A 15,945-nucleotide genomic window follows, 5' to 3' on the forward strand; every position below is an offset into this window, starting at 1 on the left:
TCGCTCGTGTTTCAAACGAAGGTGCTTCTACGAATGCTCCAGCACGCGAAACTGGCAGCCGATCCGTTTAGCAGCGCAGTAATGCGTAAGTACATCCGCCCCTGTGCGCATTCCTTATTACATACGGATGTCGTTCCATACTTCCCACGTGCTTGCCACGAACCGTGTACCGATTGCCATAGCAGCGTACCGGAAATGAACTGTAAACGACCATTTGATGAATTTCTTAGCACGCGACCTATAGCCGCACGAGGTGACGTGCAGTGAGCTCATCAGCTGCCGCATAGCGGTGACGTTGTCGCAGATGATTTCAGGAGCAATCAGTTGCTGATCATAAGGAGGGGGGGGCAGGAACTGAAAGGAACAGACGTGCCCTAGCGTTGTCTGCAACCACTCCGTTTAACGGGGATGGGTGCTCATACACCACCGTGCACATCATCCACTCGTCTGACCACCAGGAATATTCTTTTGTTATTCTTATCGCTGCTCGCACTGCCATTTCTCCCAACTGCGAAAGCGCAAGGGGTCTGACATTAGGCGCCGCACGGATATTTCAGCGTTGTCCTCTGCGTTCCCCGCTGTCTCCGACGGCGACGCTTCGTCACGGATCAATGCGGCGCGCGAGCGCATAGTGTACACGTATACGCGGCGGAACTTCTCGTACAATGATGTAGTACTAAGCGCGCGCCGTCTCTTGGCGAACTGCCACGCTGGCCGCTGATGTAAGCGGGAGCAGAGAGGAATGTGCGGCTCGGCAGGCGGTGGGTCGGAGAAGATGGCGGCCGCATCTGCTCTGGACCCTGTACGTTCGTCCTGTAGATGCGCTTTTTGGTGTCGCGCGTGCATGTTTTTTTCGTTGTTTTCATACCTTACGAGGGAGAGGCTGAAACTGCAACTCGTTTGGACGGCGACAAAATGCGGCACTAGGTCGTTGCCTCTGAAGTGAAGCAGGCCTCAAAATGTCCACTAGTGCAGGGGTTCTCAAACTTTTTTGCTTGGAGGAACCCCAAAAGCCTTCAATAAGTGCCAGGGAACCCCCCCCCCCCCCCCCCCCCTCCCCTGCTTTCACTTACCAGCAATGTTGTCGAGTGCATTTTTGCAAAGAGAGAGTTGCAAAAGTTAAATGTTTATTGCACAGATTAATACAAATACTAATGTGATGGGTGATACTGCTTCCCTTTTAAGAGCAAGTCAAAGCGTGGCTCAGTAGCACTCCGAGCCAGTCTCATATCAGCTGCCGGGTCAGGGCCGGTGAGGGTTCTCGCGGAACACAAGAAGACAGCCCGCGGAACCCCTGTGTTCCGCGGAACCCAGTTTGAGAACCCCTGCACTAGTGCAAGGTCATCGTCTTTGAAACCAGCGGGCTTGTTGGGCTGTGCGCTGGCACGACGTGCCCATGACTTTCGCGCGCGCTCTGCGCCTCTTTAAAATGCGCTATGCACTTACCGTTTCTTCTCGGATGTATTGTTGTTGCTGCCTCTGCAACGACAACATTCGTCGGCCATTCGTGCTGGTTGTTTCATCCGCCCGTTGGCCCGGGCCCGGAGCCGGTCTTGGCTCCGTTGGCCCGAGCACCGACTGCTCCGCCGTCGTTTGCTAATGCGGTTTCCAATGGCTTACGGAAGCACCATTCGTTCAGCACCACCCGTATCGTCCGAACAGCGTGTGGGTAGAGTTACAGTAAAGCGCGCTTTTCCCTGCCCACCGATTCAACAACAGGGTTTGATGCAGACTACGTATTTCACGTTTTCTTGGCACCTCCATCATATCTCACCATCCACCAGTTGTCGACTGGGGCGCGTTTATGGCGGATGTCGGCAGCGACTGTTTCGCTTTTAGCCTCTCTGCTGTACCTGCTCGCTTCTTTTCGTTAAGGACGCGTTTCGCTTCCCCTGCAGCGGCGGAACTCGTTTGCGTGGCCGCCGGCCATCCGGTCACGAGGGACGGCGCTACGCTAGCACGGCGGCGGTCGGTGGCGTCTACGCGTACACACTCTTCCTCTCACGGGCCGGACACTTTGGTGCAGCGCTGCTGCCTCACTGGGGCTGTCCCGTGTATGTAGATGGTAGATATTTATCGGCTTCCCGTTCTGAACGGGCCTCTGACAGCTGTCATCTTGCCGATAGGCCGAGCAAATGACGTCTGTTTTTCCGCAACCGTTTTGTTCCGGAGCCACCGTGTATTGCTGAAGAACGCCGTTTGCCGTTACGTCTATAAGAAAGATGCGACCGCCCTTGCCTCTCTCGAGAAGCTTTCTGCGGGAAAACCGCTCGCCGCTGTAGCGAAAGTACCGAGACCCGTTCTTTGCGCGTATTGAGGACAACGTCCCTTCCGTTGCTGCCCTCGCTAGAACAAAGCTCACAATCAACTTAAACAAATCAACGTAAGCTTCCTCGCTGCCAACAGCCACAATGACGTCCCAGTCTCAGTTCAGGGTGAAGCGGGCGCAGGGGCGCCCGCTTGTCTGTAGCCTTCCCTCTCTCCTGCTCATCGTCAGCCTCCGGCGCGCTGCACGTAACTGCGTCGTCGTGCTTCGCCGTAGACTGCGAGGCTAACGGCGCGTGACGAATGGACTGCGAGACCGAAGCGGCTGCGGCAGTGCGCTGCAAAGCGCTTTGTCGCCGTTCTTGCTCGCTCTCCTGCGTTGTTTTTCTGAACTCGCTACAATGAAGCGTGTAGTGGCCAGGGGCCGGTGTGCTGTTAAGTGGGGTGCCGTTTCCGGTTAGGTCGCGTTTTTAAGCAACCCATTTGGCAAGTCGCGTCGCTGGAAGTCTGCGCGTCGTCGGCAAGACCCCTCTGTCTTTTGCCTCATTTTCCATTCGCTGCAGGGTATATCTGGCTTTTAGTCGCAATGCGCTGGACATTAATTATTTCTTCGTGGACGCAACACGAATGGACGGACGCACGTGAATTCGGAAAACATGGCCGGCAGGCTAATAGGTTCCAATCAGCGCATCTTCAATCTTACCGTGCGCAACTACGAATGGTCCGGGCACAGACCTGCCGCCGTTGACACTTGAATGGATGGCGGCTGTAATGACTTTGCTGTAACAGTGTCACAGCGATTAAACCGGTTCGGCGGAAATGGCGTAATAATCGTTCCCTGATAACTCCGTAATGTAATCATAAGCTTTGAACGACACAGTTTGTAATCACTTCTGTCTCGTACGCCACGGAAACAGCTGTGCGACGCTCTGTAATACAAGGCGCCAACCGGAAATCTAGGCGTTTTTCAAACAATGCCCGACGGTAGTTTTCGCCGAACTATAAAGACAAATGCTTCTCTCAAAGTCTGCGTCAGTCTCGCAGTTTTCACAGAACTACCTCGTCGCGTATACGTTGCCATCGCCTATACGTTGCCGGCGACGGAATATGCCGTCGGTTCTCCGGGAGTCGCGGCAGGCAACGACCTGCATACATGGAAACGCGATCGCGTGCTGCCGCATACAGCTGCTGCTCCGCGACAGCCTACCGAGCGTGGGCAGCTTGCGGGAAAAAAAGAGAAGCGGTGGTTGCCACGCCGTCTGCAGAAGAGGCTGTGGGTTTCATAACCCTTCAATTTTATCGCCGCCCCACTTTTGCTTGTTTGTTCCCCGACGGGCTCGCGTTTCCTTTGCGCGCGCGTTGGCCTGCGGCCCATCATTATGCGCGTGCTCTTGGAAGCCCGGTCGCTTCTTGGGTTGCGGCCCTCGTGACTCGGATTGCGTGTCCACTCTGAAAGACGGCGCTTTGTTTTGAGGCGAGCGCTCACGCGGCTCAGATGGCTCGAATAAAGTCGCGCGAGTATGCTCGGCGGTTGCCTAACTTAGCTTATACCGCCGCGGATTCCCTTTCTTTCGTCGTACAAGCGTCACTCGGATGCGCGTCGGCCTCACCGAGCGCGTCGATCGTGGTCGCCGAGGTGTACTATGGAAAGAGGGCATCTAGCGCGTTGGGCAGTTGTTGCTTACTCGCTCGACGTATCCCTAGACGTACGGAAACTGTCAGCCGTTCAGACGTCATAGTTGGAAGAACTGTGTGGGCACGCGACATTATCTCAAGTTTCACTGAGCTTTTGGTCAGTGTTTTTCGTCGAACCTTCTTTATATACAGGGTGTTTCACCTAAGACTTTCTGCAATTTTTAAAAATAAGCTGTTTGAATTAGATGCGCGCTTTTTCTGACATAGCATTGTCAGTGGTGTAGTACATCATAATGCAGCTAAGACATGCTAACTAGCAGGCTTGCTAACCAATATTTAATAGTTAACTTTTAAACTATTACCGTTGGGCTCCTTAATTATTGAGAGGCATGTAGCCCACCGTAAGTAATGTCCATATCCGTTTTTAGAATTTCGAGAACGCAATTATCCTCGGCGCTGTGGCCCAACAAATTTTGGCTATTTCGACGAGTTAGGTACACTGGAGAGGTTGCTTTGCCTGCAAGCTTCTCAAAACCGCATGTATTTTGGCGCGATGTAGGCGAAATTTGTTGGGCCACAGCGCCGCGGATAATCGCGTTCGCGAAATTATAAAAACGGATATGGACATCACTTACGGTGGGCTGCATGCCTCTCAATAATTAAGGAGCCCAACGGTAATAGTTTAAAAGTTAACTATTGAATATTGGTTAACAAGCCTGCTAGTTAGCATGTCTTAGCTGCATTATGATGTACTACACCACCGACAATGCTATGCCAGAAAAAGCGCGCATCTAATTCAAATAGCTTATTTTTAAAAATTGCAGAAAGTCTTAGGTGAAACACCCTGTATACCAGGTGTCCCAGCTAAATGTAACCAAGCTTTTAACAAACACGGTGTGTACGTCCTAGCCGTCTGAAACCAAATGAGGGTTGTTTAGAATCGCGTGACCTAGTCTGCAGTATTTTTTCGTTTCTCAAGGTTGACTAATTAGTTAAGCTTAATTAACTTTTAATTATTGACTTGAACAAAGTGTGAATGGAAAAGTTGTAGACCGCTTTGAGAAACAGCTTACTGGGACATTTGCAGCAAAGTAATATTTACGTAAAGTAGTTTTTTTACCGGCCTTTAACCACAACCCGCACGATAAGAAAAAGCTTCCACATGACAACTGTGCCACTTCAACGTCCGAAGACGCGCCTTAAAGAATAAAATCCGTTTTTTCTGACGTCCTCTCTTCGATGGTACACATTGGGGCAGAGAAGTGAGCGAGCATCTGGTCACGCGACAACTTTCTTTTAAGGCCAATAAATGAAGCTACGTAAATCGTAACTTGACGGAAACAGCACTACTAGCGGTTTTTCGAGGCGATCTAAAACTTTTTCTAATTAAAAAGTTAGCGAATTAAACTTAACTAATTAACTTTGAAGAGCGAAAAAAATACTCAAAGGCCACGCGACTATGAACAACCCTCAGTTGGTTTCATTGGACTAGGACGCTTCGCCTTTTTTAAAAGTTTGGTTACATTTAGCTGAGACACCCGGTATATATATATAGCTCATTTCTTTTTCTTCTACTTCTTCTTGTAGTGTTATTTCGTACATTAACAAGGGAAAGAAAAACATTCCGCCTACGCGCTTGTGCATACTTGGGTCTGGTAGCGCGCGTTCCTCCACAAGCTTGCACCCACGAGCTTATTATAATGTACGCGCTTCTCGCATAGCTAACAAGCCGCCGGCCCACATCGCGCGTTTGCGCGGAAACCAAACGCGTCGCTTCGTCCGCCATGCTGCCGCCGAATGCATGTACGGCGAGGTTGCGTCAGGCAGCCAGGCTGTGTCCATTTATCACGCGTTGCCTCCGCTTCATTTGCGTATAGCATGCAACTCTGTGCGGGCGACTGATAAAACCCGTCTGCTATCCTTGGTTATGTCTTCCGCCGGGAGTGACTACGTTCTGTCCTTGTAGGTATTATAGAAGCGCTGTTTCGTCAGCGTTTGCGCCATTGGGTGAACTGCCGCTATCGTCACTCTGAAAAAAATAGTAAATAAAATTTACGCACTCACGCAGAACCGAGTGTAGTGCCTTCATTGGTGCTTGCGAGGTTTGAACCGAAGTACGGGGTTTGTGCCGGCATTATGTAAGAATGGTTCCCTGTGTGATATCCCACTCCTGCGTGACGAAATCACTCTAGTCCGCAGAGGAGGAGAGCTCCGTGACGTTGCATTGGCAGCGGGAAAAGTAAAGCACAGGTGCGGACATAAGCAAACGCAGGACGCTATTTCGTTCTGAGTGCAGTCACGGTTTCCCTATCGGAAATAAACAAACACTGTCCATTGAAAGCGCACATGTGTCCACTACGAGCATGCACATACCATACGTGCCAGTTTCGATTAGGCTGAGAGGTGTCAGGCTCGGTTTCCTTTGTTTGCACCTGCATGTATGTACGAACACATTCCTTTTCATTCAGCATTGATTTTAGGCGAAGATGCACTTGTCAGTATACCCTGTGTTTTTAGCTTTTTAAGGGAAGCCAGTATTCTTCATCAACTCTAATCTACTCACCCTGTGCTTCACTACATACAGTTATACACCTCAGCCACTTTCTCAATCATGAGAAGGAGGCTGAGGTCTTTATCTGAGTTGTTGGGAGCCTCGAAATCCTTGTCGAGCCAAGGATGTCTGCGGAGGTAACCCAACCTTTAAAAGTTTCTGCTATCAGACATTTTTAAAATACTTGTCTTTCATCAGCTAGTTAGTAAAAATAACTTTTAGGCCCTTTACACCACCGTTTTTATCCACTTTGTTTTCAAACTCTGCTCAAGCCAATTTTTCCATACCTTGTTCATGGCGCATGATAGCCTTAGCTGCTTATGCGCCAATAAACCCAACCCAACCCAACACAACACAACACAACATAACAGCGCCTGTATGTACGTAGTTCTGTGAAGTGAAACGTTGTGTCTGCTGACTCAGTCCGTTGCGTAGTGTACGTTTATTCCGCCGTCCGATCGTATACCCGGCGCTATTTCGACGGCATTTTCGGATTCCCCTCCTCCGTCACCTTCCCGGAAGCGCGACAGGCCCTTCATCGAAGGAGGTCCCCGAAAAGGAAGTCGGCCGCGGCCGGCGGGACGTGTGGGCACTCTGGCGCCGCCCCGCTCCCACGCGCTGTCCTTTCTCGGACGCGCGTAGTCAGTCGCCGACGGCATAGGGCCAAGCTCACTGCCGCGTCCTCAGCCGACGCTACCAGGTCGCTGCTATGGTGGTGTTCGGTAGCCTTCTCCACTGCGCTCCGTGCTCGATTCCACGGGTGGTGATCACCTCTCTTCCCGAGTCGAGCGGCGGCTCTTGAGGCTGGGCTCTGCTTAGTGAATTCAAGGTTTTGCTTTTCTTCTCTGCCCGGAGGGGAAAAGAGAATACCGGCCACGCCTTCAGTGACTTCAAGAGGAGTGCCCGCAGCTGACCTGGTGCTTTCTCGTTGGCTCGCCGCAATGCTGGTTGGTGGTGGTGGTATCGTCGTGATTAAGGAGGTTTCGTGAAAAGCCCGCGTCGAACCAGTGCCGATACATTAAGCGATTCGGCTTGTGTTCGTTGTTGACGCCTGGGCGGTCGTCGCCTCCTTCTCGGAAGAGTCCTCGTGAATCGCTGTGCTGGACACCTGGCTGAGCTGTGTTGTGAAAGAACGGTTCAGTGCGATTCCAAGGTTTTGCGGGAAAAAAGCTGTCGGTGATCGGTGCTTGCCGCGTCCAGTGAATCCGAGTGCTCTTTTCACCTCGTGGGCAGTCATTTCAGCGCTGATGTTGAGTGCTGCAAACTGTCCTATAGCGCTGCGTATAGGCGTTACTTCAGTGTTTTCTGAAGCAAGTCAACCTGCTCGCCCACTCGCATGAATCCAGCAGACGCGCTTTCGTGTGTTTAAAGAGAGAATAAAGATATATTGCCAGCCATTCGCTGTCGCTGAATCCCATCGATCCCAAGTAGGGCTTCTGCAGACCTCCACATCTCTCGCGGCAGCTTTCCGTTGGATTCAACCGGCTACGCACGACACCGTGTGATTCTGCCGGCGTGCAGAAGCAGCTTCGCACGCGTCGACGTAAACGCCGAAGGCGAGCAAGGAGACCCTCCACACGTGGGCGCCATGTGTTTCGCCCTGTTGGCCGAGCCCGGCTCGGCGCCGGAAGCAGCCTTCGAAGGCGGCGTCGAGTTCGCGGCTCGGCTCGAGATGAGCGCGTACCACTTTTGCGTCGGCGACGTGGCCTGCGTCCTGTGGACGTCGCACCTGTCCGCCGTCTACACGGGCCGCCGGTGAGTTTGGCACGCTTGGCCACCACTGTGGAGGCGTGTGGCGCCTTTCCGTCTCTTGCGGCGGCGCCGAACAACTCTGGTTGGCGCGCCATTGTATATATACAATGAATCGAAAGATTCAATGATATCTGTGCAGTCTTTGCCGGGAGCGAGGTATTTGTGGTTGAATGTTCTGCAATGTGAGGTGGCGAAACGCGGGAAATCCACTATGAAAGAGGGGGAGGGGTGGGGGGACCTATACCAACGTCATTCGCCGTATAGTGGGGCGTGCTGTGCAGTCGCGGCGTTTCGTACGGTGCGAAGCCTGATTTTGCACCCCAGGAAGAGCTCCGAAATAGTTTTCCTTGAGAAACCCCGATCGACCATCCTTCGTTGGACTTCAGTAGAATGTTGGAGCGTGCTTTTGGACGTTTTTGTCGGCTCAAGAAACAAGAGCGGCTTTCGCCGGCGCATGGTGTATACCGCGGTTGTTCTTGGTGATGCCAAGCGGCAACCGCGCGTATATGTTGTCGTTGCACTTGCATTGTTGCACTTGCATTGTTGCATTTGCATTGTTGATTTTCCTTAAACGAGCGCCAGATGCAGAAATAAAAAGCGTGGCCTTTTGATTGGCTTCGTTATCACCGCAGTTGAGAAATCTTGCGAGCCTTAAATTTTCGCCGAAACTCCTTCCGTTTGTTTGCGCAGCTTCTGTTTTCGGCCGCGGTGACCGGAAATTAGCGCCCTCCTTTGTTTGGGTATTGCAAGAACCTCCGGAAATTGTATGAGGAAACGGCGTCCGCTTTTGCGCTGCGAAGAAATCGTCGATGAAAAGTGAGGCTTTGTGCCGTGACCGTTCCTTCCGAGTGTTCGCAAAATCATGCATGGCGCAGTGCGGCACTTGTTTGTAGCCTGTTCTCTTTTCCGTGTAAATCTGCCTAAAGGAAATTATATCACGTCGCGTATTTCTGCACATTGACCGGAGAAAGGGCTCCAGGATCATGATAATTGGCTAATTTTGTCCTTCGTTCCCAAGCATACCCTGATTAAAATGGTCTAGTAGACTGTCTGTTAACCTCTTCTGGACTCTATTGCCTTCCTATAGATTTCCTTTTCTCTGTTCATAGTATATAGAGTGTCTGCAGAAAAAAGTATCAAAATTGTGTGCCCATAAAGCTACAGATTGTCTATAGACTGTCTATAGCATTTGTATTAGAATGTCTGTAGACTTTAAGACGAGTCTGTGGACAGTCTAAATAAAATCTTGTAACGGATGCACTGCCGTGAAAACTTTTACTGCGCGTTCAGTAGTTGTTCCCGTCGAGTCGCAGACCTCTCCTGCGCGTTTAAGATAGGTATTTTTCATACCTTACACCACCTCACAGTGGCTTCGCGTGTCGTTGGGAATGTCCGCGTATTCACCGACACGACGTGTTGTTTTATCCCGGCTTATGTACTAATGCGTTCAAGATTTTGAAACCCCTGAACGATTCTAGCACTTTGTGGCAATGCTCTGTTCTGCCCCGTTCTGTGTATTAATACTCTCTTTTTTGAATTTTTTTTTTTACCTTAGCCATAGTAAGCTGCGTATTCTGTACACACGTCTTGTAACCAGACTGATTTTTTTTTTTCACAGTTGTGGCTCTTTTTGTACTGGTGCACAGAAAATAATCATGAAATTGTGTTCTGTGAACATCCCTGCCACTGTGCGTCAAAACGTCATCGGAGGACGACGACATTGGGTCTTTTGTTAGAAACAGCCCTTGGCCAGACGGCAACCTGATGAAGCGAAAATTCACCGCCATAGACGCTCACGCTATGCGGGGAGCGAAATATATGCTCTTTTTGTACGGGTGCTTATTACGAGTATAAAATACGAGCGCATTTCTTTTCGCGTATCGCATCGCATATATCCACGCGAGGTTCCGTGCTTTTTGTCTGTTTCGTGCGACGAATCACGAGACGTTCGCTGCCACTCTTCGTCGTGTCAGACCTTGATAGTGAGGGACGTATTCTGTGTAGTTTAACGAGCGGTGAAATGTTTTCCTTTATTTGGAGGCCCTATTGTTCCGAAGCTGTATTACTACCTTATGCCCTGCGGCTCCAAAATATTCTAATGTCGAGGTGGTCGATTGCAAGTCGATCTAATATTGTGCGTGTTCATTGTCGGGCTGCTCAGAATCTCTGCGGAGCACAACCGTATACGCGCACGTGATCCGGAAAACATCGCGCGCGTTCTTGGCGTAGCCGCCGCCCATTGGACACAGCCACGCCCGCGCATTAACCACTTCATTATAGTGTCTTCCCGCAGTTGCTTCTCGGCTACGGCTCCACGTTCTATCCGTCTTCACGTGGCGCCTTGTCGAGCAGAGGCGTGTAAAATTCCAGCGCACGCGCTTGCGAAGTGCTAATGAGATTCAGAGGGCTCCTCGCTCGCAGCCCCGCTGATCCGACGCGTCCGTAGCTCATGGAAACTCTCGCCCGGGCTTTGCGCAAGATGGCGTCGCTCGTCTGACCTTCGCGTGTCTCCCTTTGGTTCAATCAGGCAGTCGCTGGGATAGCCGATCAAGGACGCGCAATGCACGGCGCGGACGCACACCGCGGGACCACGGTCAAGGACACATACTGGTTGAGCGCCTCGTCGCCGTTCAGATTAGCGTAGGCCCAGATGTAGTGACCTATACGCCCTATTATAGAAGTGGCAGAGGTCCGCCGAAATACCGCTGAGTAGCACTTTTACCCCGGATATACGCGGTGCTGAACTGATTTTCGAAAGTGGTGTAGACGGCATGCAATCTTTGTGGGGCAAGTCTGCACTGTGTGGCGCCTTCCAGTTCGTCATCTGACGGGAAGGCAGGTGTGGGCATGCCTGTGTATTGTGCAATTTTCTGTTCGCAGTTTTCGCTTTCCAGGCTGCATTCCCTGTTGCGGTCTCGTCCCTGAGGGACCTATTCCTTTGAATAAAGGAGTAATTACTCATTGGCATCCACCAGGGGCGTCCGCGGAACTTTTTCCAGGGGGGGGCACCCGATGGCCGGGTAGGGGGAAGGCGGTAGGTTAGCACCAAAAAGGAACTATTTGTGGCCTGAACTGCGCACATGAAATAAAAATTAGAAGCAGCAAAGTAGTGCTAGGCTTGGAGAACAAACATCAGAATTTATGAATGAACAAAGAATTGAACTCAGTAAGCAAAATCCGATAAGTTAATATCACCTAAATGTGCTAATCAAGCTGTGTAGTTGTCTTCTACTAGTGCATAAATAATATATGCAATTCCAGGGGGGTGCAACCGCCCCCCCTTCCGGACGCCCATGGCATCCACCCAAGCGCAGCCATACGGCTACAAAGGAAAGCTATACAGCTTTCTTAGAAACTTCGTAGTTAAAAAAATTCGTCCTGGTCCGGGGTTCGGACCCGAGACCACCGCTACACCGGAGCAGTCGCTCTACCAACTGAGCTAACCGGGACGGCAAGCTTATGGTAGGGCGAGAGCGAATTGATCAATAACTCGAAGTGGGAACAGTGTTGGTCAAATGTTTAGGGGATTCCCCTAAACGTTTGACCAACACTATTCCTTTGAATATTTGAATAAAGCATGCCTGTTTAGTGTAGGCTCCTCATAACCAAAGATTGTGCAAAAGTCAATTGAAATTCAGCGCCCTTTCGGGAAAACCTATAGGAGGTGTGGGACGCTCGGCTGCTGGAGTACCTGGGCTCGAACCCGACCGCGGCGGCCGCGTTTCGATGGAGGCTATGTCGGCGGGTTTGTGTCCGCAAATAACGTGTCGGCAGCAGTTGCGGGGAACTGTAAATAGATATCTTCTAAAAAGTGGTTGTAATCGAAGGGGCGGATGTGAGGCTGCCGGGCAAAAATTGTGGCACCAATCGGGTCATTAGTTAACTAATTAGAGCCAAAGAAGCGACCAAAAGTGGACGTTGTCGAGGGGCGAGTGCCGCGATATTTGAATCGTTGGAAATGGTTGGTTTATGGGGTTTAACGTCCCAAAGCGACTAAGGCTATGAGAGACGCCGTAGTGGAGGGCTCCGGAAATTTCGACCACCTGGGGTTCTTTAACGTGCACTGACATCGCACAGCACACGGGCCTCTAGAATTTCTCCTCCAAAGGAATTCAACCGCCGCGGCCGGGATCGAACCCGCGTCTTTCGGGTCAGCAGTCGAGCACCATAACCATTGAGCCACCGCGGAGGCGAATCGTCGGAAATGTCGTACCATGTGACCTACCACGTGATTGGGCCACGTGACCGGAAAGAAAGATGGGCGGAGCCAACTCGCGGCGGAAATTTGTATGTCCTAAATGAATGTGAAACGATGGGGGCTTTGGAGTTCATCGAAATCTAATCAGTAACAAATTATAGAAACGCTAGTAGTAAATGAAGATGAATTAAGGTGCATTAGAGTGAATTAAGGTAGATTAATGTGGGTATAATGCTACTTAATGATACATTGCAATTAATTAAAGGTGAATTGCAGTAAATTAATTGTGGATTGAGGGAATTAAGTGTGAATGAAATAAATTAATTGCGAATATAATGCAAACTAACTATATAGTAAGGTGCATTATTATTTTTTTTATTAACTATGGTTTAAGGTGGGTCATGTGATTCGATTGCCAGACGCGACGTCACAATCGGCATAGAGGCAAAGAGGAGCAATTAGAGGCGAAGAAGAGGCATGAGTGCTTTCGCATTACTCCAATGCGGTTTCCTCAGTGCCCTGTTACGTTTATTCCGACGGCACCTCTTCTTCTTTCACTCCCTCCTTTATCCCTTCCATGGGCGTCCGGAAGGGGGGAAAGGGGGGGGGGGTTGCCCCCCCCCCCCCCCCCCCCTCCTGGAATTACGGATATTATTTATGCCCTGGTAGAAAACAACTACAAACCTACCGCCTCCCCCATCCTCGGACATCGGGTGCCCCCCCCCCCCCCCCCACCGGAAAAAGTTCTGCGGACGCCCTTGATCCCTTCCCTTAGTGGTTCGGGCGTCCACCGAGATATGTGAGACAGATACTGCGCCATTTCCTTTCCTGTAAACGAGTTTTCATTTTTTTTTCTTTGCTGTGTCATAACCGGCTTTCTGTGACTCTTTTGGGCTGTGCGGCAACAACTGTGTGAAGAGTGTAGAACAACGCGCGTGTATCTGCGTTTGGCCCAGGTCTGCGCTCCAGTCACTGCACAAGGCGTGTGCCAAGGCCCGGGAGTTCAACTATTTCCAGGGCGGCGGGACCCACCAGTGGGTGCAGTACTATGCCGAAAGGATCCAGTCGGACCAGTCCTGCCTCAACGAATGGTGCGTTCTTGTCTCGCACAGCGATCACGCTTTGACCGCTTACTTCGTGTCACGTGCTCCTTCTTAGTGAAACCAATGTCCTTCCGGTGAAACTGATGTCTGTCCGCTTTCTCTTTCTTTCCTTGTTCTCCGAAAGGCACGCGATGGACGACCTGGTGTCCAGAAGGCCTCCGACGCCGGACTTTGATCGCTCACGGTAAGTGCCACTGTGATCTCTTTTCCCGTTATTGGTCACATGCGAACGCAGTAGCGAGGCCAGCGCTCTGCTCATCGAGTGCCAGTGTAGGCGCGCATTACAGTTTGGGCGCACAGTGTACTGCGAAGCTCATTTTCTGAGATGATTGACAGCCGGACGAAGATTACATTGAGTGGGTCGCCTTCACTGCCGGGCCTCGGGTTGGTGCGGTGAAACCACATTTAACGAACTCCGCGAAATATTTCTGCCCCCTACTGCAGTTGGTTAATATTCGCTGCTTAACCCTTTGACTCGCCATTTTTTTGTTTCCATCGAAATGAAATATTTTTTTCGCCTAAATAATATATTCCGGCTTTCAGAAAGACAATTAATTAGTTTTCCAGCGCTGAATACTAGCGGTTGGTTTTTTGCAGGGATGTGTAGAATTTCGTACAAAGTGTCATTAGATGAAAAGGAATGAATGAATGAATGAATGAATGAATGAATGAATGAATGAATGAATGAATGAATGAATGAAAAAACGAATGAATGAATGAATGAATGAATGAAAAAACGAATGAATGAATGAATGAATGAATGAATGAATGAATGAATGAATGAATGAATGAATGAATGAAAACAGCAACATCGGAATGCCGCGACTTGTGAAGTAAACACCCAAAAGACCGTGAAAGTAATTTCAATTTCGAAGGTGGACTTTATTCTTGAAATTGCAAAAAAGAAATGGTGGTACTACGTGGCCAATTCTGTTTGTTCAAAAATAGCTGGCTAGATGCTGCCACGCTCACTGCAAATATTGCTTACTTCGTTAGCTATATGACATGAAATACCAGCTTATTTGCGATATGACGTGAACTTCATCTGAAACAAAAAAAAATCATTGCTAGGTGCAGCCGGCTCTCAGAAAAAGCGGAGGGGTCACTTTGTACACACTTGTGTGCACAACATGTCAAAGGATTAAACAAAGTGCATTTAACTATTGTCATGATCAGAACAGGTTTTCAGTATTTGGCTTGATGTGGTACACACAGCTTTGCAGGGCTCATTTCGCCACCGCGATGGCTTATTATGGAAGCAGCTTCATGTATTTTGTCTCGTATCTTGCAGCAGCCGTGAGTTATTGGTGAACATGCTGCTTCTCATTCTTTTTTTTTATATAAAGACTTTTTAAATTCATTCATTTCCATTTCTTTATATATTTTTTTCAGGCCAACGCAAAAGGAAGAGACAGAAGCGCTAATCAGGAGCAAGCTGAAAGAGCTCATGATGTCCGTCGATCTGGATGAAGTCACCAGTAAATTCGTGAGTTTTCTCTCTTGCTTCGCGCTCGCTAAGAAATTTACATGTGTAGTAATCTTTCGCAACGGTACTCCGTTGGTGTGCCTTAGACAGCCGAGACCATTGCAGTGGTTTGACCCACTGTTGCGGTTTTTGTGGCTAGGATTTATGGTAGCCCACCCCGAGTCGTCATGTGTACTGGAACGTGTTGTAATTGTAATAGCTGTAGTTGGCCTGGCTTGGCCCAGGCGGATCGGTGCCAAGCCAGGGCTAGCCAAACCAAGGCCCAAGCCAAGCCAAGGGTGAAAGAAGGAAAGGATGAAGAAGAGAAACAAGAAAAGAGTGAAATAAGAGAACGGGAGGAAATGGGCATGATAGCTCTCATCGAATGTTTCAGTTAAGCCGCAGCCTAGTTTAGCCTGTTGTTTCTGTTGGTTATTCCTACTTTGGGATTTGAGATTAGGAGAAACTGGCTTTTTTTTATTGAACTGTTTTCCATTTTAGCTGAAAGAAATGCAATGACAGCAGTTGCAAATAATAGCAATGATTATAATGATAACAGTTGTGTGTTTTTTTACTCTATTTGCATAACATTGGAACGGGTGGTAATAAAAGCAGTTACACTTGATGAGGCTCCCACAGTTCTTCTGGCAGGCAGCTGCTTTCACCATTTCTGTGTCCAGATTTTTACATCTACAGTTTTTCATTATTGAGTGTGGCAGTGATGAGAAACACACTGCATAGTTCAAACATGTCAAACAGAAGTAAAGAAAACAGTCTCGGAACAAAAGATTATATTCAAAAGGAGTGCCATATCAAAAAGACAGCATTGGAAATTAAAGAAAGTCTCCAAGGATGAAGTCACCTATGCTGTCTGTATCACCATATGGCTCGATTGACTTGTTCGGCACTGATGGCTGCTGGTATCTCAGCGTATGGTGGTTCACCCATGTACTGCCTCTGTAAAAGCATCCTTTGC

General features: G+C 49.6%; 1 protein-coding gene across 4 annotated transcripts in view; it reads left to right on the forward strand.

Moving 5' to 3' along the window:
• Window positions 1-15,945, forward strand: part of ssh (Protein phosphatase Slingshot) — a 296,033-nt gene that overhangs the window by 265,913 nt on the left and 14,175 nt on the right. For 3 of the 4 annotated variants that reach the window (XM_089573131.1, XM_089573129.1, XM_089573130.1), the window contains exons 7-9: window positions 13,358-13,492; window positions 13,629-13,688; window positions 14,897-14,990. In XM_089573131.1, coding sequence (XP_089429257.1) covers window positions 13,358-13,492; window positions 13,629-13,688; window positions 14,897-14,990 — 289 coding nt within the window. Of the gene's footprint in view, window positions 1-7,097; window positions 8,207-13,357; window positions 13,493-13,628; window positions 13,689-14,896; window positions 14,991-15,945 lie in introns of those variants that run through there. The other variant, XM_089573132.1, reaches the window with a different exon arrangement.

This window comes from Amblyomma mixtum, chromosome 2, assembly GCF_055824585.1.
Source record: "Amblyomma mixtum isolate Tamu chromosome 2, ASM5582458v1, whole genome shotgun sequence".
Classification (NCBI taxonomy): Eukaryota; Metazoa; Arthropoda; class Arachnida; order Ixodida; family Ixodidae; genus Amblyomma; species Amblyomma mixtum.